We start from the raw sequence: 26,005 nt of genomic DNA, 5'->3' as shown, positions 1-26,005 counted from the left end.
GTCCCGCCAGAGCCACCGATTACGATCCCTTTGACTCCGGCCACTTTACTGCCCACCGTGCGTCGCATACAAAGACTGCATTGTTTTGTTCTGTAATTCTTTGGATAGTTATTCTACACCTTCGAGGGGGTCATTTGAGAATCATTCGCATTCAACTCCAGATTTTGATGATTGGGTTTTTTTTGTGGGAGTAAAAAATTATAATTTTCAAATGATTTCAGATTTTTTAAAAAATTTTATAAAATGTTAGTGTACAATTGAGAATGAAATTTAGATCTTAAAAGTGCAATCGAGAGATCATCAGTAAATGAAGAGTCACGAGGGTCAGATGATACTTGATGGTACTTCAACATTAAAAAAAAGAGTAAATTTTGAATTTCTGATTTATCATATGTAATTTCATAAATTGCATAAAATGCGTAAATATATATTTTTTTAATTTTTTCAATTTTTAATTTCTAATTTATGTCTTTTCCAATAATAATTCTCCAAGTAATGGCTGAATTCTCAATTTCTTCAGTTTTCCAAACTATTTTTTATAAACACCCTAAACGAAAATTAAAATTCAGATCCCGACTGTTTAAGGGGTAACAGAGTGCGGCCAATTTTCCAAAATTTTCAACAAATTTCCTGCCCAAAGTTATCGATATTTTTACGAATCGAAGTACATTAATCTCCAGGAGGTGATGATGAAGGTCAATGTGTTTTGGGTAAAAAAAATACTAATAACTTTGAGCAGGAAATTTGTTTGAAAATTTCGAGGAAATTATGGCCTTCTGTTACCCCTTAAATAATGAAATCCTCCCAAAGTTGAGGGTCACGAGGGTCAAACAGCCCCCAAATACATTTTAAAAAAATGAGTCAATATTAAATTCTCAATTTGTCAACGACAATTCGCGAAATCGTCAAAAGCATGAATCGCACCATGTGCCGGAGCAATTTACTGCAGAACGTGAGATACATTGATATCTTGATCGTTTCGTTTTAATTAATTATTTAATGCACATTCGAGAGCACAACCCATTGACGGAGAGCGTAGGAGGGACGAAACCGGGGGGAGGGGAGCGGTGGATTGCGGCGCGTGTTTAAACTATTACAAAGTGGCGTACAGCCCGATACACATTAGCCACGGTGAAAACCTATTACCGTTTGAAATTTTTACACGCGCCTATCGATACCCAGGATCGAATCCCAACGTGCGTTTAATACAGACCGGTGTAATTATTTAATGTAAACGTTTGAGTGGAGCGAACGGTGAACTTAATGATTCTAGCTGAGTGATTTACATCTAACATCTGCTTAGTCAACTCTTTTCAGCCAATTGCACAATATTTTTTCGATTACGCGGACATTCTGAGATATTTTATCGCTGAGAAAAATGATTACGAATTTTGCAGATTTTATTCGAATTTTTTTGATGACGAAAGTGAAACTTAATGTCAAATTAACGATAATTAGCATTCCAGTTTTAATTATTTGAGTTTTTTAAAAATATTGTTGCTATTCTGAGAAGGCGAAGCCTATAAAAAAAAATTGTGACATCGAGGGAATAAAAAATGAAATTATTCTATTTCTATTTTATTAATGTTTTTTGTATTATTTTTCTATGAATATCCGTTAATTAAGTGTTAATAATGATTAATGTGATGTATTGTTAATTTTTCAATTGAAAAATGCAAAAAATTTTCAATTCTGTAATTTTAAATTAAAAATTCAAAGAATTTCGAATGCCCCAATTTTTTATTCTCAAATATTGAGATCTAATTTTATTTTGAAATCTTCCCTCTTCAATTGAGGAAATTTTGCAATGTGCCGCATTTCAATTCTTCAACATTGTTAATACTAAACAACTATACTGTTTAGTTTACAAAACGATGAATAAAAAATAATGATGAATGATAACTCCCTCTGACGTGAATTATGTATTTAAACACGATATAATCCTTTGCTGAACATTTCAATCAGGTTTTGAAGCAAAGGTTGCCGATAATAAATCCACAATTCATCGACGAAGGTAATAACACAGCATGCCCCCAAAAGAATTTACAATCGCTCCTCAAGCACGTCAGTTGCCACCACCGATAACAACAAAAAAATTATAATAAGCCGATTGCACATGAACGTAATTCTATCAAACGTAATAATTACGGCGATTCATCGGTTATCAGTGCGTGCATGACGAGAGGATAATGCCAATCGAAAATTCGTGATGATTTCTCGGCAATCGTGCGTAAAGAAATGCGAGAAAAAAAAATGAAATTCAGATTAACTTCGTTCGGATGAAAAATAAACAATTTCTTGTTTTTTTTTCTTTTTAATTTAAATATCGGACACTGCCAGATTTACATTCGTCCTGTTAATGGGCGCAAATTTACTTTCAGGCCTGTTCGTTATCGAGTCTGGTTTGAGATTCACGAGGCTACTCATTTCATCACTCTTCTCACCTTCGGATATCCAATACATGGACACCAGCCGGGGGGATAACGGATTGAGTGAATTTTCACCATGATTTTCAGAGTGTTTGGAGAGTGGATGGAACGATATTTGTGGGAACGAAGAGGGGAAAACAATTTGACAAACGAAGAATACGGGGAGAAATTATTTGTTTGAATTGAATACTTTACGTAAATTAAATAAATCAAATAGTTAAAATTTTTGTTTCCGTTTTTATTCGCGAGATGAATAATTTTTTTTAATATAAACAAATGGTCTTTTTAAAAATGAATTTAAGAGATGAATTCAATCTGGAATTCAAGAAGAGATTCCTCGGAATTTTCCTCATTTTTCATCAATTTTTCTGGAATAATTGAGCTGTAATTTCCACTTTTCGTGGATTTTTGAAAGAAATTATGCAATTTCAGTGACATGTTACGTTTTAAAAATTCACAAGACCTTGACTAATTAAATTTGATTTGACATCGAATTGAATTGAAGAGGAAAACCCATGGAATTTAAAACTTCATTAAAAATTCAAATCAACTTGCCAGCGAAAAATTGTTTACCATTAATTTTCGCGATTTCAAATCCCCCAGTAAAAGCCATTGGCCCTCATCCCCATTCGAAAAGCATCGCCCTTGAATAAAAAGCCTCCCCAATCAGGCCAATAAATATTCCCTCGCCAATCCAAGATTCATCCCGCGATGAATAAGGAAACTACCCGAGGAAAATTGATTGGCCCCAGGTGAATCGCAGCCCGGGACATCCTTGTTGCAGCAAAAGACGTGCCTCATGCCCACATGTGTGGTGCGGTATATTTCCCCCGGCGTGCGAGAGAGCATTCGTCGTTGGATGGGAACAAATTGCGTACAAGCGAAACTCCATGGATACGATCCAAACAGCAAAAACACACTTCATGGGCTTTCTCAGGTGAGTTGGAAAAGGAGCCGAAGGTACAGCGAAGGTCTGAATATCACCGGTGTGAAGAGAGACAAAATTCACGTACAAAAACCCGGTGGATAAACGAGGAGAGAGATAAATAATAAAAAGAGAGAGAGAGAGAGAGAGAGGGAGAGAGAGAGGAGGTGGATAAAACCTTCTCGTGTATCAGAAGTGATCTCGCTGCGTATTTCCAAACAATGCGGAGACCGAGCGAGAATCGCATCGCCTTTGGGGATCGGCGGAGGCTGAGGATCGGCTCTCGGGTACTCGTGAAAAACGAAATATAAACATTGAGAATAAGAAGAAAAGGACAATTCAATGGGAGGATGGAATGAGAGTAAGAGGAGTGCGATGAATCGGGGGGAAGGTGAGAAGGTAAACGATTGGTGGATACTTGGTTACATTGAAGCCAATCGCATTGGCGGGGCAGGACTTGCTGCTATTACTACTTCTGGTCTGCGCTTTATCACCGAGTGGTGTTAGAAAATTCGTGAAATTACGTGAACAGGCCGATGGGAATTCACGGGAGAGCGGGAGTGAAATCAGGGAATTGTGAATTTCGCGTGACACTTCTTTGTAATTTTACGAGGATTAATGTTCCACTGAAATTTCAAGGAATTTCATCATTGGAAATTCATAATTCGTAGGAAAAATGAAGAGGATGTGAATTTTAGTTCAGGTATTCTAGGAGAATTGTCAATATTTCCAGTGAAATTTGACGTTTCAATTTTTTCTTGATAGTTTGAGTTGAATTTCATTGCAAAATTCAAATAACAAATAATACACAATAAATTGAGGGGCATTTCAATGAAATTTCCAAGGATTATTAGCCAGGAAATTTCCAAATTAAGGGATAAATTCAATTCCATTGGATCACGTCTCGTGATGAAAAAATATTTTTGAAATTCTAAAAGTTCATTGAATTTCCAGTCAATATAATTTTCATTGTGACTCAAGAATTCCAAGAAAATTCTGTTATAATTAAGCTGAATTTAAAAAAAAACCCCAAATAAATGATAAACCACACACCCAATTCCCGGCCCAAAAACCCTTCGAAAATGTCCATTTTATTCTAAAAATGGCACGACCAAGCGGTGACATTCTAGCGAAAGACTTTGCCATCCTTATTCGGTCTGAAGATCTGATTCCCCCTGATTTTCCCCCCCTCTTTTATCCAAATTCAGAGACTCTCGGAAAATAACAGAACAAGAGAGCCCAGAGCTCGATGAAAAATAACGAAACAAAACCATATGAATGCGAATGCGGAGAATCAAAGTAGCATATAGTGTGCGGGTTTCTCCCATAAATCTTGTGGCTGCTACTGGGTTACACCCCTCGTGTTTCTCCCCGGTTCTGCCTTCATCGTTTAATGACACACCGCATGATCGTCCTCGCTCCAGGGGCAGAATAAAAAAAATCGGTGTAATGTAGTTGGAACGCGAGCAATAAAAGTGATGATAAAAATTCTATTGACGAGTCATCGAATTGGCATCTTATCACATTCCACCGCAATCTCTTTCTCTTATTCTTGTCGAGTCGTTCATTAATTGCTGGATAGTTTTTTGTTGTTTTTCCACCCGCACGTCTACCGTGTGCGTTAGTATCTTTATCGTCTCGAGGAATTTACGGGCGTGATGGATCGCTGTGTGTGCGTAGTCTCTCATGAGCTGAATGCAATGAGCCTCTCCTCATAAATAAAATACTAAAATGACAATGTCCAGCGGATTTTCTGTGAAGATTCACCAATTTGTCTCTTGACGACGACAAAAATTGACGAAAAAACACGGGAAACGGGGAAATTTAATTTCAGTGGAATTACGCTGTTGAAAAAAATTGAATTTCATGGACAATTTAGGAATAATTTTCAAGGAGAGTAACACTGAGGTCGATTCAGGGGGAGAAATGAAGGAATCCCAGACTTCACTGGAAATTCAATGAAATTCCAAATTTTTGAGCAGCAGAAAATCGAGAATTCCCGAATTTACTTGAATTTTAAATCGAAAAATGAAGACTATGAAATATATTTTTGAAGTGTGAATATTAATTGACATTTCAAAAATATAAAAATTAAATTAAAAGACAATTAATAATATATTATATATTATTATTAATTTATAATACGAATAAAAATTATTATTATGTAATAGTTGTATTAAATAAAATACAAATTATCAATGAAAAAATGAAACAAAATATCAAAATGACACTGCCCAGCGGATTTTCCATAAAGATTGGCTAATTTGTCTCCTGATGACGACAAGAATTGATGAAAAAACACGCGAAACAGGGAAATATTAATTAAATAAATAGCTGCGATTAAAATCAACAGTGTAGAGCAACTGACAAATCGATGCCAATTAAAATTCCCACCGCTTATAACCCCTCTTTCTTTATCCTATGCGTTCAACTTGAGCTCTCCCTTCCCCGAGCGAAGTGGAGAGACGCAGGGAGCAGGGCCCCAGGACCAGTTTCGGCCAATTAAGTTGTAGTCACCCAGGAAACCACTCTCTTCTCACCTCCAACCCTCGGGATCCAATCGTTAAATTATCGCTGTTTCCCACCTTCACACCCATACCCCAACTTCATCCACCTTCTTCATATCGAGGCAATGCTAACCCAGATCTTGGGGGAAAGGATAATTGCAGGAGGTGAAATTTTCATATTGTCTTTGATTGAGAGGATCGCAATCGTTGGAATTGAAGTTGCCGATTTTTTGGGGAATATCGAGCCATTACAGTCTGAATGTGCACAAGAATTTTTTAGTATTACGTATTTTTTAAAGAAAGAATTGATAAACAAAACATTTTAGGGATTTGTGAACAATTTTTGCTTTTTCATAATTTCTTCAGAAATTAATTTCAGGCCGAAAAATAAGATTTGTGAAAGTTCAAAATTATTTTAAATTTCATTTAGGAAATTAATGCTACAAAATGAGGCGTCTCGTCTTGAATTCCTCCAAATGCTCAGCAATTATTTTAAAATTAAAGCAGAAAAATTATTCGATTGCCTGTAGATTTATTCAACACTGTTAAAAAAAATTTGAACTTTAAAAATCCTTAATGTATTAAAATTTTTAATTCAAATATAAATATTCAGCTCAAATTACCCTGAATTATCAATTAATTGAAGATTAAAGACTATATTTACATTAATCTTTACTATCTCTATTAATTTCCATGGAAATTAAACATTGAATGTAAATTCACAACTCCTCTTGATTTTTCTATAAAATTTGGAATTTTCAGTGAGAAATACCTTGAAATTTCAGTTCACTGTTGAACAAAATACTGAAATTACAGATTTCCCTGAAAATTGAATGGAATTCCAAATTACCCTCACATTCAGTAAATTTTCGCGAGCCAACGGACAAAAATTCACTATTCGTCTCGGACTCTTCTTCAACTTTTATCTCCGTGCACACAAAATTTTTGAACAGTGTACCTTAATTTCTCATATCTCACTGTTACAAATTTTTAGAAAATTGAGGAATAGTTGCACTTGAATTCTCAATGTTGTAAATTTGAATTCAATTTAATATCAAATCGTTCACGGAATCTCTCCATGATCTTTGAACAATTGGGTTTTCCAGTTTCGATTATCCTTCATATTTCGACATCTACAATTTTCAAATTCATTGCGAAAATTGAAAACCACATCCAACTGAATTTTCAGTGAATTGACAATTCCGGGAAATTGTTGCTTGAATTTTCAAACTACTAATTTCCATTGACGAAATGAATTCAACTGATTTTTCAATAAGAAAATACATGAAAATTTCGTGTGAATGAGTGAAATTTCAAGTTAAAAATTTTCAAGATTTTTTACTTGCAATTTCGGGAGTAATTTTCCAAGTGTTGTTTTCATAACTCAGATGTTAATCCTTTGGTTTTTCGGTCTGGTCAAATTCATTCCTCGACCGTCAATCCCTCAGAAATCCGCCGAGAGGTGAAAAAGAGAGCGCGAGGGGCGGCCAGGGGTATGGATAGAGCTTATCTCAAACGGGCAGACGCGTCACAATCGATATATCTCGCGGAGGTTCATCTCATCCTTGGTATATACCAGAGTGGCACGGCTATATGACTGCCATTCTAATACCAATCCTTCATAAAAGCGAGAGGGACGAAGACAGAGGCGGATGGATTGATAGCAGTCTCCAAATGTATATCGCTCTCGATACCTACAATATAAAACTTATATGTGCGGTTTTTAGGGGGAATGAATTCTCGAGGAGAGGAAGAGGCACGTAGGGAAAATACTGGCTCTCCGCAGCCAGACACAAAAGATCAATTTTAGATTCGAAGCCATTTATAACTTCCTCTAATATGGCAAGTGATAGTATCGTTCGCTCATTCCTCCCCCCTCCCCCCTTGGATATTCCATTTCTCCCGATGAAATAATAAATTTATTCACTCGGCTGAAGACGTGATTAGTCTTCTTCAGAATTTTTTAATGGGAAACATTTTTTTATAGATATCTGGAGCAATTATTATTTCGTTATTTTTCAACGATTGACGAGAATTTTTTACCCCAAGGCAATACCACCCAACGGTTAGTCCCTAGGGATTTCCAGACAAAATTCGAAATTATTAATTTATTGCATTTTTATAAGTTATTGAGTTTTTGATGCTCATATGTTGTTCATGGAGACAACAATGACTGTTTGAATCAAATGAGGGATCATTTGTTAACACCCCCCATCAAAAAATATATTTAAAAATATATAACATGAGCCGATTTCAGATATTTTTTTACATTTTTCAAAATATAAATTTTTCCGTATGGGCATTGCCGCAGCGCGTCGTTTTTCGTTAATTACCATTGAGTGAATAACCGGAAAAAAAACATTTCTTCAATTGAAGAGTATAACGCATTATAGTGCTTTCCGCAACATAATTCCCGAAATTCCAAAAGAAAATGAATTATTTCCAACAGAATTTTTTTTTCCCGCGTTAAATGAAACGGTCCGTCACGCGACGTTGCCGGAAACTCGCTAAACGCGTCGCGTCAGTGTAGAGTGAAATCGGCAGCGCTGGCGCCTAAATACCTCCGCGCGGAGTCTCCGCGGAGGTATGACCAGCGTCACAGGATCGTCTGGGATTCCTAGACATTAACGAACGGCTTTCAGTTGACCTCGATGAAAATATTCTTCTCCAAATAAATTCCCCACTCGGACCGCAGAATCAAAAATATTCTCCATGTCACCCCCCCCCTCCTCCCCCTCCTATAATTGATAAATAATAGCTCTTCTCAAGTTGTCCACAGTTGATCATAAATATTCACGTAAACAAGTGACACTCATACCCCCCAGTTCCGTTATCTGCGGAGCGCAGCGTCGTCGACGCGTTATATACATCTATATGTAGGTAATACAGCCCTGCCAAGAGGTGAGACTTCTCGCCCAACTCCTTCAAAACCCACCCCCCGGCCACCCCCACCCGCCAGTCGTCTTTATCACAGCAGCAAGCGTCTCGTTATCAGGCGCCCATTAGAATATCTAAATACCACCCCAGTGTACTCAAATCGGATGGGGGGGAGGGCCCGTAGGGTACAACTGCACGCGCAGGCTACTCGATAACATTTCCCTCCCTCTCCCCCCCCCACCCCCCTCTCGCCCTCCAGACGAACTTACTTGATACTTATTATATTGCTTGTAACGCGGCCGGAGCGACTCGTGATGCCCTTGATATGGAGCCGTTACTCTTTTGTCTGCTGAGGACGACGAGAATAAATGCTTAATTAAGGTTTTTTTCGGGGCTGAGGGGGGCGGAGGGGGTTAATGGGTAATCTTGAAGGGGTTGGAGGTTGAATTGCGGGAGCGAGGCTGGCTTTTGGCTGATAAGGGTTGAAGAGGTGCACGGGGGGATATTTTCATCGGATCCACACACTCAGCAGCCTCTTTCACCGCTGGCATATGCCTGTCATTTCGGGGGATTCACGGTGTCTTGGGGACTTACTTGGCGGAGGTTACGGTGGATTATGGCTTTGGACACTTACCTGAAACAGAATAAAACAAATTATTAGGTTTAATTAGTTGAGAGGGGTGAGAAGGGAGACGGGGTGAAAGGAATAATATTTTATCGCGGATATCTCGGGAATGAACGGCGCGATTTTGGTGAGGCAGCGCTCGTTTTGAGGGCTGTGAGAATACTTTTGAAATGAAGAAAAAAAATGCCGAATTTCACCCCGCGAATGTTGAGGAATCGATGATTGATAAGTATAAATTACACTTCAATTTGATATTCCGAGTAGTTTTTGGGGGATATCTTTGGATGGATGAGGGATACCGAAATTTTCATATGAACATTTTTTGTAGAGTGAAGTGAGAGCTGCAAAAAATATCTGAAGAAAATTTTTCATATCTCCCGTCGCTATCGAGATATTCTCAAAAAACGAAGAACAAAATTTCGTGAAATTCATTAGAAAGAGTTTCATTCGTCATTGATCCGTTTTCTTGGACCCCTAAGGGTGCAACGAAGTCCACAAGGCAATCTCGGGTTCGTTGATCCCTACATAGGATACACATACCCCTCACAAATCAATTTTTTTAATTTCCCCGATCCTTTGAATTCCCTCAATTTAACAAAAAAAAAAGGATAAAACGAGAGATCAGTTGAAATAACCCATTGGAATAAATCAACAATGAGATCTTAATAAATGCCCTGGTGAATAAGAGAATGCCTGATAAAAGGAGTAAGAGAGAAGCCAGCGGTTATATGGATATAACGTCGGAATGGCTGGTAGGCAGCTAATATCCTCTTGGTCGCTATCCCTAGGCTCATCTCAATAAATTCAATATACTTGTGCAAATCGGTGAGGGGAGGATTGGGGAGGGGGTGCGGAGAGAAGCCCACCCCAGCCAGTAGCAAAGTGGACTGAGTTGTCCCAGCAAGTATCCAAGCTCTCTCATCGCGATCCGTTTCCACTTCTCACACTCGCACCATCCCCCGGCGGGTCCGACGACGGAGATGAGCTGCCCCATCCACCCACGTCTGCCTCGTCTACCCTCAACTCACTCTATCCTTTCAGAGTTGTGATAATGTATCAGTTATTGATTCACTTAGTAATGAGCTTTCGGTCGATTCAGCTTTCAACAGGAAACAATTTTTTTTTATTTTGGGTTAATTTTTTTTTAAGAAAATCATTGTGATTAATTAAATGAAAATTGTGGGGGATTTTCATTCGGTGAAAGAGAATTATTGAATCTCTTAAAATTTTGAGAGTACGAAAAACTATTGCCTTTAATTTTCAATTCACTCTGATTTAATTATTCGTAACTACAAAATTCATGAATGTCAATTAAATTTCAGGTGGACTTTCAGTAGATTTTTATGTTTGAAGATTATTCAATTTCCTAAAAGTTTAAATGAATTTAATTCCAATCCGATGTTATAATAAAATATAATGCTGAATTCATGAATGATTAAAAATTTTAAAAATGAAGTGTCAATTGTATGTCAAAATATCTCAATTGGGATNGCCGGCTCGATAAGCCCAAGCCCACTATACGGTGATGCAGAACGAATGCCCGATCTTTCGCATTAGCACAGAGCGAGTGTCGGTTTTTAAGTGGCGATAAGTCTCATTCGCCTTCCCATCGGATTTTTGGTGGAGGTATAAGAGGTGGAGGAGCGACCTAACTAACGACTCGATGAAAAGCTCGTTTTGGCAAGCACACTGGTGTCTACCTTCGCTGATAAAGTTTGCGATATTAGAACATCCTACTCTCTGGGCTTTTTTCACCGAACGTAAATTGTCCAAGTCTTCTTTTACTTGATTGCTAAGAAATTACCGCTTGCCACTGTACTTTATCGAGTCACCGGTGATATACGAGAGATTGCATAATTCGATGGAGAACCAATTTTTTCATATTTTCATATTGTTACTTTTCGAAATGAAGAGGAATTGACAAAAAAGTTGTTGAAATATCAGTTCTTCAATTTTTTTGATTGAATTGCGGCAGATGGACTCAAAAAAATTCAAATATTTAGAATGGATAAAAGTTGAAAAAAAAAAAACATTTTCAAGTGAATAAAAATCAATGTCTCAATTTTTTCAATCATAAAACTTTCTTTCATCATCAAAGTCATTACAATTTACCAAATTTAGAGGTAAAGATTCATTTTCCGAAAATCCATTTTTTGTTCAATCATTACCTTCTTATAAATAAATAATTGTAATGTTTTAAAATTTTGACATCACGACTTTCCATTTATAAAATACATAATTCATGAATTATTCACGGAACAACAATTAAAAATTAACATAAAAATATGAAATATTTTCTAACCTTTAAAAAATGGATAATTTGAAATTGTTGGGAACGATTTCAATGAAAAAAAGTGTCTCAAATAATTGAACATTTTTAATTCACTAGAATAATTCGAGAGTGAGAAAGATAAAATGAATAAATCATCGGTATCCTCACATCCTCAGCCAGCGAGGACGCATCGGAAAAGCGGTAATACAGAATAAGAGTAAGAGAGAGTGTTAGAGAGGTGTGAGAATGCACCGCCGATTTCATTCGGTATCTGCAGAAGAGGGCCGATACGGAAATAGGTACGTTATACCCCCTGAGATATCAAATCGTACATAAACGGGAGAATCACCCATGTATTAGTGTTTTCTGTGTTACAAAAGTGGTAAAACGTACATACCCACCAAGTAACAACACCGCGTCCCCACCTACACTTTGCCCATTTCCCCTATCTGTTTTGGTACCTTCAACACCGATTAATAACGAGGCGTCGTTACACCCCAGTTGTGTGATAAGAGCGACTCTTATTTTTCTTCCTGTCGATGCGGAGGAAAAAAATGATATTCCGGGGTAAATAGGGGAGGGGGAAAATATACGTCAATTCTCAGTCAACTTGTTGGGGTAATTGTCATCAACAAAAATACTCAATTGAAGAATTAAATCATTTGGATGGAAAATAAAATTTTTCATTGAAGGATATCCGAAGAATATTGAAGTAATGTTTCAATTATTTATATTTTTTTAAGTAATAATTCGCGGGTTATAAATTTTAAAAAGTCCTGGATATATTTTTGGGCGAAAGTTTTTTTTTTTGCATGAAAGTATATTCTGTTTTGATGATTTTAGAATGGAGTAGGGTTGGAGAAAAAAATTAAAATTTCACGGCCTGTTGACTTCGGATGTTATTTAGAGAAAAAAAAATCTTGAAATTTAGGATATCACTGAAAATTCAGTCAACTTGTTGGGGTAATTGTCATCAACTGAGAAATTAAATTATTTGGATGGACAAAGGATAATTTTCTATTGAAGAAAATTTAAAAAATATTCAAATGATGTTCTGTCCATTTTTGTATTTATTTTGTAAACTTTAGAAAATATTTCTAATGTTGATGATTTTATAATGGAAGTGTAAGCCAGCAAATAATGGAATACAGTCAGAAACTGTTCAACTTGTCAATTAAAATTTCCATTTTTTTTGTAAATGATGAATAACAAACCACGACTGAAGGAAAAACGATGAAATAAAAATTCGCAGAATCGAGAGATGTTGGGGGTAGGGATAAGGTGGTATGAATGAAGGCTTGATACAACCCCCTGAAAGTTGGTAGCTGGCTCTCTCCGGCGGCAGGGGTGGCTTATCGCGAAGCGCACGCGGTCGCCACCGCCAGTCACCGCCACCTCACCCCCTTCCCACCCCCTCCTCAGTGAAATTCTCGTGAATATAACAGTACTATTCCGGGCAGAAGAGTGAAAAAAAGGAGAACGAAGGGTTGTCAATACGTTTGAAATTAAAAAAATTTAATAAAACTTTGTTATCATTATCTCTTGCCAATGGATTTTCCAATTCATACTCAACAATTTTTGATAATGAATTCGAATCTTAAAAATTTATTTAACGTTTGGCTTTTGAACAATTTCACTTCACTAAATAAATAAATAAAATAAATAAATTAAAAAAAAAAAAAAAAAAAAAAAAAAAAAAAAAAAAAAAAAAAAAAAAAAAAAAAAAAAAAAAAAANAATAAATAAATAAAAAATGAATAAATAAAATGTAAAAAATTGTTATGAAATAATTGTATTAAAAAATAGAGGATTGTGTGAATAAATAAATTTAAAAAATGAGTAAAAATAAAATTAAATGAAATAAAATAAAAAAATTGAGGGGAACAAAAATAATCTGAACCAGCGTTGAGTTGAATCGGGGATATCTTCTCCCGGGTTGAGGTTTGCAAACCCCCCGCACTCGAGCTGCGGTGGAATAAGAGATGACGATCATCGATAAGGGCATAAGGCGACTCCTCGCGTCGTTTCGCGGCCACGGCCTGCCAGGACGATCAGTACACAACGTGTAAGTTATGAGAAGAGAAGAGAAGAGAGGAGGAGAGAGGCACAGAGCCCTCATCCCCCCCTGTTATTTTTTCTCTCCCCGGGATTTCTTTTTACTCCGGCGATTTTTGCGATATCGACGGTGAGGATCATCCTGTCCCCACCTACCCGTCGATACAGCGCAAGCCTCACGTTTCACCTTAACCAATCTGTGTACACACAACACGTATGTGTGGATGCTGTCCTCATCCGCCTCCCAGGAGATTCTTATTTGGGGATTAATTTGAGGGATTAATGTTTCAATTATTTTTGAAGAGAATTTCACGAGATTTTTTTTTACTTTTTTAACAGATTAGTTTAAGCTTATTTGCGGAGATGAATAATATTTATTTGTTCGTGGTTTTGATGGGGGGATTGAATAGTAGTGCCTATTTTTGACAAATATAAAATGGGGGAAATAAACACCTGAAGAAGCTAATATTAATTCAGCACTTTTCGTGAATATCATTTTTTTTTAAGAAAAAAAAATGATAATTTTTTTTCTTACAAAAAAAATTATCATTTAAATTATTTTGTAATCAAAAAATGATAATTGTTGAATGTGGGAATGTTCTGTTGAATAAAATAAAACTATTTTAAATCATGGAAGGAATTTTTCTAAACAGAATTAATCTGGATTAAACTACAGTTTTAGTGAAAAATCGAAATTTTGCGGACATTTTGATGGTAATTTATGAACACATTAAAAAATTCTACATTTAATTGAGGATTCAGAAGTACGTTACCCTGAATTTTCTTTATCTCTACTGTTTTTCATGAAATAATTGAACTAAAATTAAGTTTCCATTGATTGTTTCACCAAATTTGAATTGCTAGTGACAAAATTTCCTGAGATTCAAATCAAAATATAAATATGGCCGTGACTATTCGCACCATTGCGTGAATCACTCCCGTACACTCCATACACTCCACGCATGCGTGAAGTTTGTGTGTTTCACGCAGCCGAATTTTCATACTGCTGTGTATTTCACGCAGTTGAAGTTTCATACTACTGTGTGTTTCACGCAGTTGTATTTTTATACACCTGTGGGTTTCACGCAGTTTTATTTTTATACACATGTGTGTTTCCCGCAGTTGAAGTTTTATACACCTGTGTGTTTATACACACAGAAGTGTGAAATACACAGGAGTATCTGGATACGACTGCGTGAAACACACAGGTGTATAAAAATACAATTGCGTGAAACACACAGTAGTATAGAACTTCAACTGCGTGAAACACACAGTAGTATAGAACTTCAACTGCGTGAAACACACAGTAGTATAGAACTTCAACTGCGTGAAACACACAGTAGTATAGAACTTCAACTGCGTGAAACACACAGTAGTATAGAACTTCAACTGCGTGAAACACACAGTAGTATAGAACTTCAACTGCGTGAAACACACAGTAGTATAGAACTTCAACTGCGTGAAACACACAGTAGTATAGAACTTCAACTGCGTGAAACACACAGTAGTATAGAACTTCAACTGCGTGAAACACACAGTAGTATAGAACTTCAACTGCGTGAAACACACAGTAGTATAGAACTTCAACTGCGTGAAACACACAGTAGTATGAAACTTCAACTGCGTGAAATACACAGCAGTATGAAAATTCGGCTGCGTGAAACACACAAACTTCACGCATGCGTGGAGTGTATGGAGTGTACGGGAGTGATTCACGCAATGGTGCGAATAGTCACTGCCTATAAATATCCAATACCACATTACACTGAATTTTCAATTCATTCAGAATTTTCTGGATTTCCATTATTTTGCATGAAATAATTGAATGAAAATTGTAATTCCACTGATTTTTCCGTCAAAATTGACGGATTTCAATTGCAAAATTCCCTAAAATTCCACTGGAACTGTCACTCCACGAACATTTCCCCCAAATGCACCGGAAATGTCACCCAAACAATTCAACAGTGTGAACTAACAATGACTGAATAATATTTCAATTACGAATTCAAATACAATTTCGCACTATTATTCCTTTACAACCCGTCGAAAGTGAGATAGAAAGGAGTGAGAAGGGAATTGGCTCCCCCGAGGTAGATCACGATGCCAGGTGCGGAGGAAGAAAGAAGGAGGACGCTCGTGATCCAATGGAGATACTGTAAATTTTTAACTTTCGCACACATATAAGCGGATCGAGAGGAGAAACGAGAGAAAAAAAAACGAGGATTCTCCTTTCCTCGGCCACATAACCTTCCATCTCGCTCGCTATCGTCGGGCTCGGGCTCACCCTGATCTCAACCCCACGTGTACGAAACCACAGCGGTATATAAGCGAACCCGAGATGCCCTCCTCGAGATACAAATGGGTACCTATGCAACCTGTTATTATACATTGGCCTATACAAACAACGTGTTAATCGACAACATTTTCACTTTATTCCACCTATTCGAACGTATGAGTGGGAACAAATACCATCGGTTTTTCTGGATCAATTATTTTATTGTCGTTTTAAATTGAGAAATAAATTGTAAAATTTATTTTTCATCAATTATTAGATGCCAATTTATTACTGGAGAATTTATTGTTCAGATAAAAATGTTATTTTATTGTGAGAATTCCGAAATGTTTAGGAAAAAACATTAAGTAAAATAAAATAAAATGTATTTTTCATCAGGAATTGATAAAAATTAAAAATAAACTTATTTCTCATCCGGAATTACTTATTTTTATTTTATTACTAACTTTATTCCACCTATTCGAACGCATGGGGGAACAAATACCATCGGTTTTTCTGGATCAATTATTTTATTGTCGTTTTAAATTGAGAAATAAATTGTTTAATTTATTTTTCATCAGGGATGGATCGTCGCAATAAATAAAATTATTATTTAAATAAAAAAGAAAAATTAAATTCCGGAAAATTCCGAAAATTGATTTTGTAATACTGAAAAAAAGTGTTTAAATTTAAAAAATCACAGGGGTAAAACGGCTGATCGTTACGTGACGATAGAAATGTTATATTTTTTAAATTTGCGCTGATTTTCTCCGGAATTTGTTGATTCGTCTCGTCATCAACCCGAAACGCCCACTGATTCACTCGAACCTTGACCCCACAGCTAATTGCTGTTGGTTCTAGATCAGAGGATAGGATATCCGATCCCCTCTGCACTCGAGAGTACACGGGGATACTTCATTTAGAGCCGGAAGGCATTGGCATACCGTGTGGATAAAAAATTTAACAACTGCACCGAGAAAAATCATCCCACAAATCCCATCGCAGCGTTGTTATCGGTGGAAGACTGGCGTTTCCGGTCAACTGTCGGAGTGAGGGGAGTCATGGGACGGTGGGATGGAGGAGATTTGGGTGATACTGGTGATCCGAGGAGATGGTAACTTAAATATCGTGACTATTGGTGCTGTTTTTATTTAGGGAGACGACGATGTGGCGGGGAATTGGAATTTTGCGGGAGATTTCTCATCCAGTGGAGGAAATTTATTTAAATTTCGGATTTTCTTACTACTTCGGGACGTTATTGCGGTTTTCGTTGCTGAGACATTGCAATATGAATACAAGAAAAATTGGAAAAATAATTCGGTTGCGATTTATTTAATTCGTTCAATTGCTCTAACCGACAATTTCAGTTGAAGCTAAATTCAGATCTCATTCTAGATGGAGCTTCAATTGTCCGTTAGAATTGAAATTTCAAGGGCGGTTGACTAGGAATTCTCAGAAGAGTGATATTGATTTGATTTCACTGAAACTTCAATGAAATTGCAAATCATGAGCAGCGGGAAAACGACAAATCCCTGACTAATTTGAATTTTCAATGGAAATATGAATTAATTGAACATTCAAGAATATATTTACCTGAATTTTCCTGATTTTTCATTAATTTTCAGAGAATAATCCAACTAAAACTTACAATTAATTTACACGAATGTTTTTATAAAATTTTGAATTTGATACATTTTGATACGACTTTCAAAACGTTTTCCGAGAATTGAAATTAACGAAACAAACATTCATTTTTATGGAATAATTCAACTGAAACTAACTATTTCCATTGACTTTTTCCATAAAATATTGAATTTAGTAGCACTCCAATATGATAAGCATTTTCAAGAATTGTTCCATAAAAATTTGCATTGGATACAATTTCCAAATTGCATTGACCCCACCTGAGGTCAAATACAGGACTCAAATGTCCTAGAATTTTAGTTCCAATTTCAGTCAAATTCCATTCATTGAAATTTCAAGAATACATTCACCTAAATTTTCAACTTTCACAGAATAATTCCCCTGAAACTTAGCTTCCACAGATCCCTCATAAAATATTGAATTTCCACTGCCGAATTTCCCTCCCCGAAACCCTCGCAAGGCCAACAACAGACCAAAAATTCCCAAGAATACCCGGAAAATTTCCCCCAAAAATTCCAACAAATTTCAACAAATCATGCACTGATAGAACGGATTAGTTATTGTTAACGAATGGATTTTGGTTGGAGGTTAGGATCTATTCGGTCCCCCCAAATGTTCATTCGTTAATAGTTAACGAATGTACATTTGAGGAGCCTTGTTTGACTTGACTTTCGCCATTCAAGTGAACCATTCGTTAACTATTACCGAATATTCATTTGGTCACATTCAACTTTAACGAATCTCGTTTGGAATAAATGAATCATTCTATCAGTGTGCCCGCCGCGCAATCCAAAAACTCCCCAACCACCAAAGCACCCAGCAAACCCATCAAAGTACCTCCCTCCAGACATGAAAGTAAGCAATCTCTCCTCTGCAGACCGCGCCCAGCAAAGAAGCCCAGTATCGCGAAAAAGCCAGCGCAGGTTTCCGATATTAAAAATATCTGACCGCCGAGATGGAGATAGACTAGTCCGAGGACGCTATCGGGCCTCGGCCAGTCGCAGTTCTCTAGGCCGCGTGGTGAGGCTGCGGGGGAGGGGGGCAGGAACAGAGGGCTTCATTAAAAATAGCTATCTCCATTCCGAGGCAAAAACCCCGAGCCCCATGTGCATGAATGTTCATACTCACTGCTCCACATTTGTGTACGTTGAAAAATCTACACTGAATGGTCTCTCCCGGGCTCAGAGGACTTTGGTGTCACACATAAAACGCTCGGGTTTTCTCAGGAGATAGAGAATCTTATCGTATTTTTTTTTATTTTTCAACCCCCCTCCTCCCCTCGCCCCCCCCCCTCCCGCTATCCGCCCTTCTTCCCCCCGCGACGAGGCACCGGGCAAATGTTTGGCCCCGTTCTATCGCTCTGCTTATCGCTCTCACCGAGTATTTTTATATTCAGAAACTTGACAGAATGTACGGACAACTGATATAACTGCATTGTTAATTTTTATTTATCTGAATTGGTGTAAGTAATAGGTTTATTCTTATCGGGTCTTTTGAATTGCCGTTGTCTATGCGCTGGTTGAGGCGAAGGAAAACGGTGTTTTTTGAGGCGAGGGGGGGTTATCCGAATTGATAAGCAAATGGGGAGCTTGTAATTGGTTGACGTCAGCCGTTAATCGGTTCAATTTTAAGGGAAATTACGTAATAGTTTTTAGGAAAAATTTTCAGTTTTTTTTTGTTGTTAGAGATGAGTTTTTTTCGGCCCGAATGAAAGAGCGAGTCTGGAAATGGCGTGCAAATGATTCTAAGGATGATTTTTTAACCAGGAGACTCCAGACGCCACTGGACAATGTTTTGACGACTCTAGTTTCAGAGTTGGAAACCAAAACCGTGCGAATAGACACTGCCTTAAAATTCAGGGGTGATTTTAACATATTTTTTGTAATTACCTCTGAATTTAAAAAATACATTCGTTAGAAAGAACTCTCGAAATGAAAAAAAAATCCACTATATTTTCTTCATTAAAAAAATTGTCAGATTTTGATGTAGATTAAAAAAAGGTTGTTCCACAAAAAAAATGGAACACTGATAGAACGGATTAGTTATTGTTAACGAATGGAAATGTTCATTCGTTAATAGTTAACGCATCTCGTTTGGAATAAATGAATCATTCTATCAGTGTAGTTTTTACCTAAAATATTGTATTTGTGCTAGAGTAATTCCATTTTCAACCAGAATCTCTCTAAAAATTCTCGAAAAACCAATCGTCTATTTTTATTAAACTTCAGAGGCAATTTTAAACGGAAATATTAAAAAAATGAAAAAAATACCGTCGAATTTTCGGCAAAATCGATAGGACCGATCGATTAATCGTCCAGTTTTTCATGGGGGTCGATCGGTTGCACGAGACGATGGAACGATCGAGGGGGAGAAGGGGTAAAAAAGGTGGAGGATGAGAGAAGCCCCTCGTTGCACAATTATCTCATTGGCCGATCAGGACCCTCCCACGTGTTAATTTGCTTGTTGGTTAACCCTCCCCCATCCTTATCTTTTATTTCGTTGTTGCTTTTCGTGGAAGCCCTCTGGGTGTTCACCACCCTTATGTCCCTCCCAACGCCGCCGCCCCCTCCCCCCTCAACCCTCTCTCATTTTATTCTTCACTTAAGGAGAAATAAATGAACGAGAATAAAAATGCTCAAGTGGTGGAGATTGAGAACGAGATTGGAGATTTTTTCATCTGATGCAGTTGAAATTGCGATGAAAAAAAAATAAAAATTAAAAAAAAATTATGAAAATTATCAATTATAAATATTAATTATAAAAAACGATCAATTTTGCCCCATTTATTTGGGAAATGACGAGAAAATAATGGTTAAATCGAAATGAAATTGTGATATTATAAAAAAACACTTCGTTTTATCTAAGAAATAATTTTTAGAAACGATTAAATTGAAAATATAAAATTCTCAATTTTTTTTCCAACAAATAAAATCGACCGTGAGATACATTGTATTGAAGTCAGATCCCAGATAAATAAGTTGGGTTATTCCTGAACCCAAGATTGACCTGAGATATGGAAAAGTTTTCGATAAAAATATACTCCCCCTCGTTCACTCAACGATGAACAATCATCAGAGGATTATTCAGTTATAGATTGTATACGATAAACAAACGTGGTAACCCCGAGCCGAGCTCATCAATAATTTTAATCGTCCGTCTGATAACGATCAGTTTAATCTCCTGAATCAGATACTTGTGAGCGATTAGATTTTTGGATTTTCGTGTAATTATAGATCTGAAGAGAGGAAAAAAACGATTTTCGTGATGCTTTGTGAGTGATAAGATCCGAAAAATTTATCCTCAAAAAATTTCTTCCAAATTGTTTTTTAAATGTTTCTAAATTTTTTTGGTGATATCAAATAATTAGAAATTTAAACATTCCCTTTCTTATAAATAAATAATGGAAATTCTTTAAACTTCTTTTGTTATAAAAACGAAGAATTCAATTAATTAATGCTCTGTGAGCTAATTAATTAAAAATTAATAGAAAAAAAATAGTGCACTAAAGAAAAAAAACTTGGGAGAATAAATTTCTTCAAAAATTGTTTTTAAATTCTCTTTGAGTATTCAAAAAATACTTTAATTAATTGCCTCATTAAGTGCATAATTAATATTTTTCAGACATTCCCTATTTTATAAAAAAATAATGGGAATTGTTCAAATTTCTCATGTTTCTAAATAAAATAATTTAACGAATTAATTTCCTATGAGTAAAAAAATGAATGAATAAAAAAAATGAATGGACTAGACTCACTCGTCAAACTCTTGAGATTCAGTCGCCTCTGCCTCCACAGCAAAACACTCATGATAAAAAAAAAAGGTCTTAAACAACAACAATCCCTCACTGATGATGAAATTCACTCATTCTGGTCCCGGTACAATGGGGTACGTCACACACCAATGGCGAGATGAGTCTTGCCTTTCACACACTCTGTATTATTATAATATAATATACACACTGGACTCCCTCGGATCTTGATCACGACTGGCCCACGGGTGGCCCACTCTCTTGTCTATTGTCACGAGGGCGCAACGTGCATGAATAATCGCACCGAGATGTTACGTGTGGGCTTGACTGACGCCCCTATATAATACCCAGTTTGATGAAGACAGTTGTCTTATTTTTTAATAAATTCGTAAAAAAATGAGTTATCCCTTTCATTCTGAGAATAAACACAAAATTCTTATTCATTTATTGCTTCATTTTTCATGTTTAATTTACTCAATTTAAATTTTATGTCGAAAATCATTTTTGACAAATTAAAAAATTCATCTGCACTTTGTTAAATGAAAAAATTATTTAGAATAATTAATTTTTTCCATTTCATATGTAAAATATTTTTTTTACGTCTACATTTTTTAAAACAAAAGAATTGAGCTTGAATTTTTATCAAATAATTTTGAAAATTCGTTTCCGTATCAAAAATAGAAGTAAAATTTGAGTGAGATCCTGTCAGCCTATAGAGACTCAAAAAAAAATTAACTATATTTAACTTTTTCCATTTCACGTATAAAATAATAAAAAAATCTACACTTTCTAAAAAAAATTCCGCTTGAACTTTTACCAAATAATTGAAAAAATTCGTTTCCGCATAAAAAATAGAAGTAAAATTTGAGTGAGATCCTTTCAGCCTACTGACTCAAAAATAATTTACAATATTCAATTTTTTCCATTTCACACATAAAATAGTAAAAAAAAATCTACACTTTTTAAAACAAAAAAATTAAGCTTGAATTTTTACCAAATAATTAAAAAAAATCGTTTCCGTACAAAAAATAGGAGTAAATTTTGTGTGAGATCCGTTCAGCCTGAGACTTAAATAATTTACAATATTTAATTTGTTTCATTTCACATAAAATAATAAAAAATCTACACTTAAAAAAAAAATTCCGGTTGAGCTTTTATCAAATAATTTAAAAAATTCGTTTGCGCATAAAAAATAGGAGTAAAATTTAAGTGAGATCCTTTCACCTCTAAAGAACACCTAAAACTGTCTGACTTGCAGTGAAACAGACACTACGTACACCAAAGAGAACTACCTGAAACCCTTATCACTCCGCTTTTTACTGTCTTACCTTCCCGCTCACAATCTCTCCCTTGCACTTTGTCAAGTTAAACATTTTCTCCCCACCCGAGTGGCATTCATTCCCCACTTTTGATACAACCATGGCCATGGTAACTCTGACCTTGGTGCGTTATTCGTACCTGAGGGAGAGAGCCACCTCACCGTCGTACACTCGACACAACTGTGTGAGGAATTGCAGCCACTGGTTGTGTGTATCGGATACACGCGTGCAAGTTTGACGATAGCCAGTTTTGTGATAAGGCCAAGAGCGAGATAACGATTATGATTATAATACGTACATTCATATAAGCGATTATTCACTGTGTTATCGGGGAATTCTTTTTCAGTCGTCACATGTTTTTTTATTTCGTTTTTCTTCGGAGAAATTAATTCTTTATTTGAATAGTCAATTTTTTATCGCCGCTGAGGGATATGACGAGATGAGATCATTTCCTATTAAATGCTGGACATTTGGATTGCGAGATTGTGGGGGAAATTGAGGAGGAAATTTTAGTGGGAAAAATTTCTTTTGGGGGTTTCATTTTTTTAATAATTAATAAATTCTATCTTGACAGTTGCAATTTCATAAAAAATTGAAATTTCAATGAAATGCCAAATTTTTAAGCAGTAGAAAGACTTCTTCTCTCGTGAAGAGAGGTCCTCTCTATGAAGACCACTCATTGAAAATTTAATTTGAAGAATACAAAATTTTTTATGATGAAATTCCCTCAAATTATGGGATTTTCAGAAAATTTAAGTACTCAGTTTCGTGGAAAAATCTCTCTGAAATATCGACATTTCAGAACATGTTAATCTTCTCAAAAGATTTGACAATGGAATGATGTCTGAAAATTCAACAGAAATTGGCATCTTTTCTGATCAATCTTGAAATTAAAAAAAAAACTAAGATAAATAAACTGATTTCTTTGCAAAAACTGCAATATCATTTCAATTATCATCTCCAGATAAGAAAATCCACTCGTTCAATTTCGTATATCTCCCCAAGATATTCAAAATGACGATAACAACACGAATAAAAATATATCCTCCTTATCTCCCCAAAAAATTGACTAGAATGAATAAATAAAATTTGAAAAAAAAAAAAATGAAATAAAATGAAAAAGCGTTTGGGGAAGAAAAATTGTGATTTTTCCCCGGTGATTTAGTGCACAGTGTGCAACTGTAGGTGGTGCAGCCTGCACTTTGACTCAGTTGGAATAAAAATAAGTAGAAAATGGAAGGGGAGTAGACGGTAACAGCCCCGGGGGTTTGTATCGTCGCAAGAGTTGTGAGAGAGAGAGACAAAAAGTGTTATCGGTATAGAGAGAGCGCTCCTTCGTTTTCTTGGGTCCGGGACGGGCGTTATCGGCCTCGTTCCAGATCGGCCACAGTGATATCACCAGAAAACGCGCGAGAGACCGGCGGCCACCTATTCGTGGCCAAGCGCTCACCGAGCTTCGGGAGCCCACGCGCGAGCCAAACTCGATACGCCACCATATACATACCATTGACTATTACGGACACTAAAAAATTTTGTACAAAAATGGGGGGATTCATAACACCGTGTGAAGTGTGGGGACCCTAACTTTTCCAGGGGAAAATGTTGAATGGGATTTTTGATGAGACGAATGTTCGAAATGTTCTGTGATAAATGTTGGAAAATTTATTGGTAATGACGATTTAATCGATGTTGTTAATTTATTTTTCCACTATCGCTATCACCATCTGATTTAGTTCGATGTTATTTATAGTTTTCATTCGATTTGATGTGGAAATGATGAGATCGTTGAGAATAAATCAGAATTTTCGGCTCGAAATTCTTGAAATCATCAACATCCAAGTTTTATGATATTTGAATTTTTATTTGATGTCTTGATGAAATATCATTGACTATTACGGACGCTAAAAAATTTTGTACAAAAATGGGGGGATTCATAACACCGTGTGAAGTGTGGAGACCCTAACTTTTCCAGGGGAAAATGTTGAATGGGATTTTTGATGAGACGAATGTTTGAAATGTTCTGTGATAAATGTTGGAAAATTTATTGGTAATGACGATTTAATCGATGTTGTTAATTTATTTGTCCACTATCGCTATCACCATCTGGTTTAGTTCGATGTTATTTATAGTTTCCACTCGATTTGATGTGGAAATGATGAGATCGTTGAGAATAAATCAGAATTTTCGACTCGAAATTCTTGAAATCATCAACATCCAAGTTTTATGATATTTGAATTTTTATTTGATGTCTTGATGAAATATCAGTGACTATTACGGACGCTAAAAAATTTTGTACAAAAATGGGGGGATTCATAACACCGTATGAAGTGTGGCGACCCTAACTTTTCCAGGGGAAAATGTTGAATGGGATTTTTGATGAGACGAATGTTCGAAATGTTCTGTGATAAATGTTGGAAAATTTATTGGTAATGACGATTTAATCGATGTTGTTAATTTATTTGTCCACTATCGCTATCAACATCTGGGTTAGTTCGATGTTATTTATAGTTTTCACTCGATTTGATGTGAAAATGATGAGATCGTTGAGAATAAATCAGAATTGTCGACTCGAAATTCTTGAAATCATCAACATCCAAGTTTTATGATATTTGAATTTTTATTTGGTGTGTTGATGACATACCACTGACTGTCGCGAAGATTAAAAAATTTCAGATTCATAAAATCGCCTGAAGTGCGGGGACTTTAATTTTTTTTCAGGAGAAAAAATGGAATGAGATTTTTGACGACACGAATGTTTAAAACATTTTAAAATAATTAGTCTGTAGAAAACTCAATGTTAATGCTCAGATAGTTGAGAATAAATCACAATTTTCTCCCAAAAATTCTTGCAATCATGAACAACAATTAATTTATATGAAATTTAAATAATTTTGTGTTGGAAAATCAGTCAATTTCATGAAAAATTTGACTCTTTATTTAATGAATTGATGAAAATTTCTGAAAATTCAAATTATCGCCGAAATACGAATCGAAAATTCGTAAATAATTCGATCGCAACAAATGCAATTGAAAATTGCAATGAAATCTACGAAAAATCTAATGATCAAGGGAATCCCATGAAATACCGTGAAAACAGATTCGTTCTCCTAGAGTTTTTTTTTTTTTCACTTTTTAATTGAGGCGAGTTGATGGAGTCGGTGACCGCTGGCCTCTTGGTGAGTCTGAAAAGAGATGCTCTCCCTGGCGCCCGCGTTATCTTCAACGTCGAGATCCTCGTGGCGACGAGACTCTCTCCTCTGTGTTGCACATTCACTGTGTATACTTGAGATCAATCCACTGGGGAGGGGAGGGGGGAGGGGGGGGCAAGGGAAA

General features: G+C 36.1%; 1 protein-coding gene across 2 annotated transcripts in view; it reads right to left on the bottom strand.

The window, feature by feature from the left end:
* LOC107042241 (zinc finger protein ush) overlaps positions 1 to 26,005 on the bottom strand; it is a 111,229-nt gene that overhangs the window by 21,048 nt on the left and 64,176 nt on the right. The window contains exon 1 of one of the 2 annotated variants that reach the window (XM_015263214.1): positions 21,360 to 21,437. The exons of the other annotated variant lie outside the window; for it this stretch is intronic. Coding sequence (XP_015118700.1) covers positions 21,360 to 21,411 — 52 coding nt within the window. The 5' untranslated portion in view covers positions 21,412 to 21,437. Of the gene's footprint in view, positions 1 to 21,359; positions 21,438 to 26,005 lie in introns of those variants that run through there. 2 annotated transcript variants of the gene reach the window in all.

The sequence above is a fragment of the Diachasma alloeum genome, unplaced genomic scaffold (assembly GCF_001412515.2).
Source record: "Diachasma alloeum isolate Michigan unplaced genomic scaffold, Dall2.0 Dall_scaffold_00430, whole genome shotgun sequence".
Classification (NCBI taxonomy): domain Eukaryota; kingdom Metazoa; phylum Arthropoda; class Insecta; order Hymenoptera; family Braconidae; genus Diachasma; species Diachasma alloeum.
Note: the sequence above shows the minus strand (reverse complement) of the source record. Positions and strands in the feature narration are given on the sequence as shown.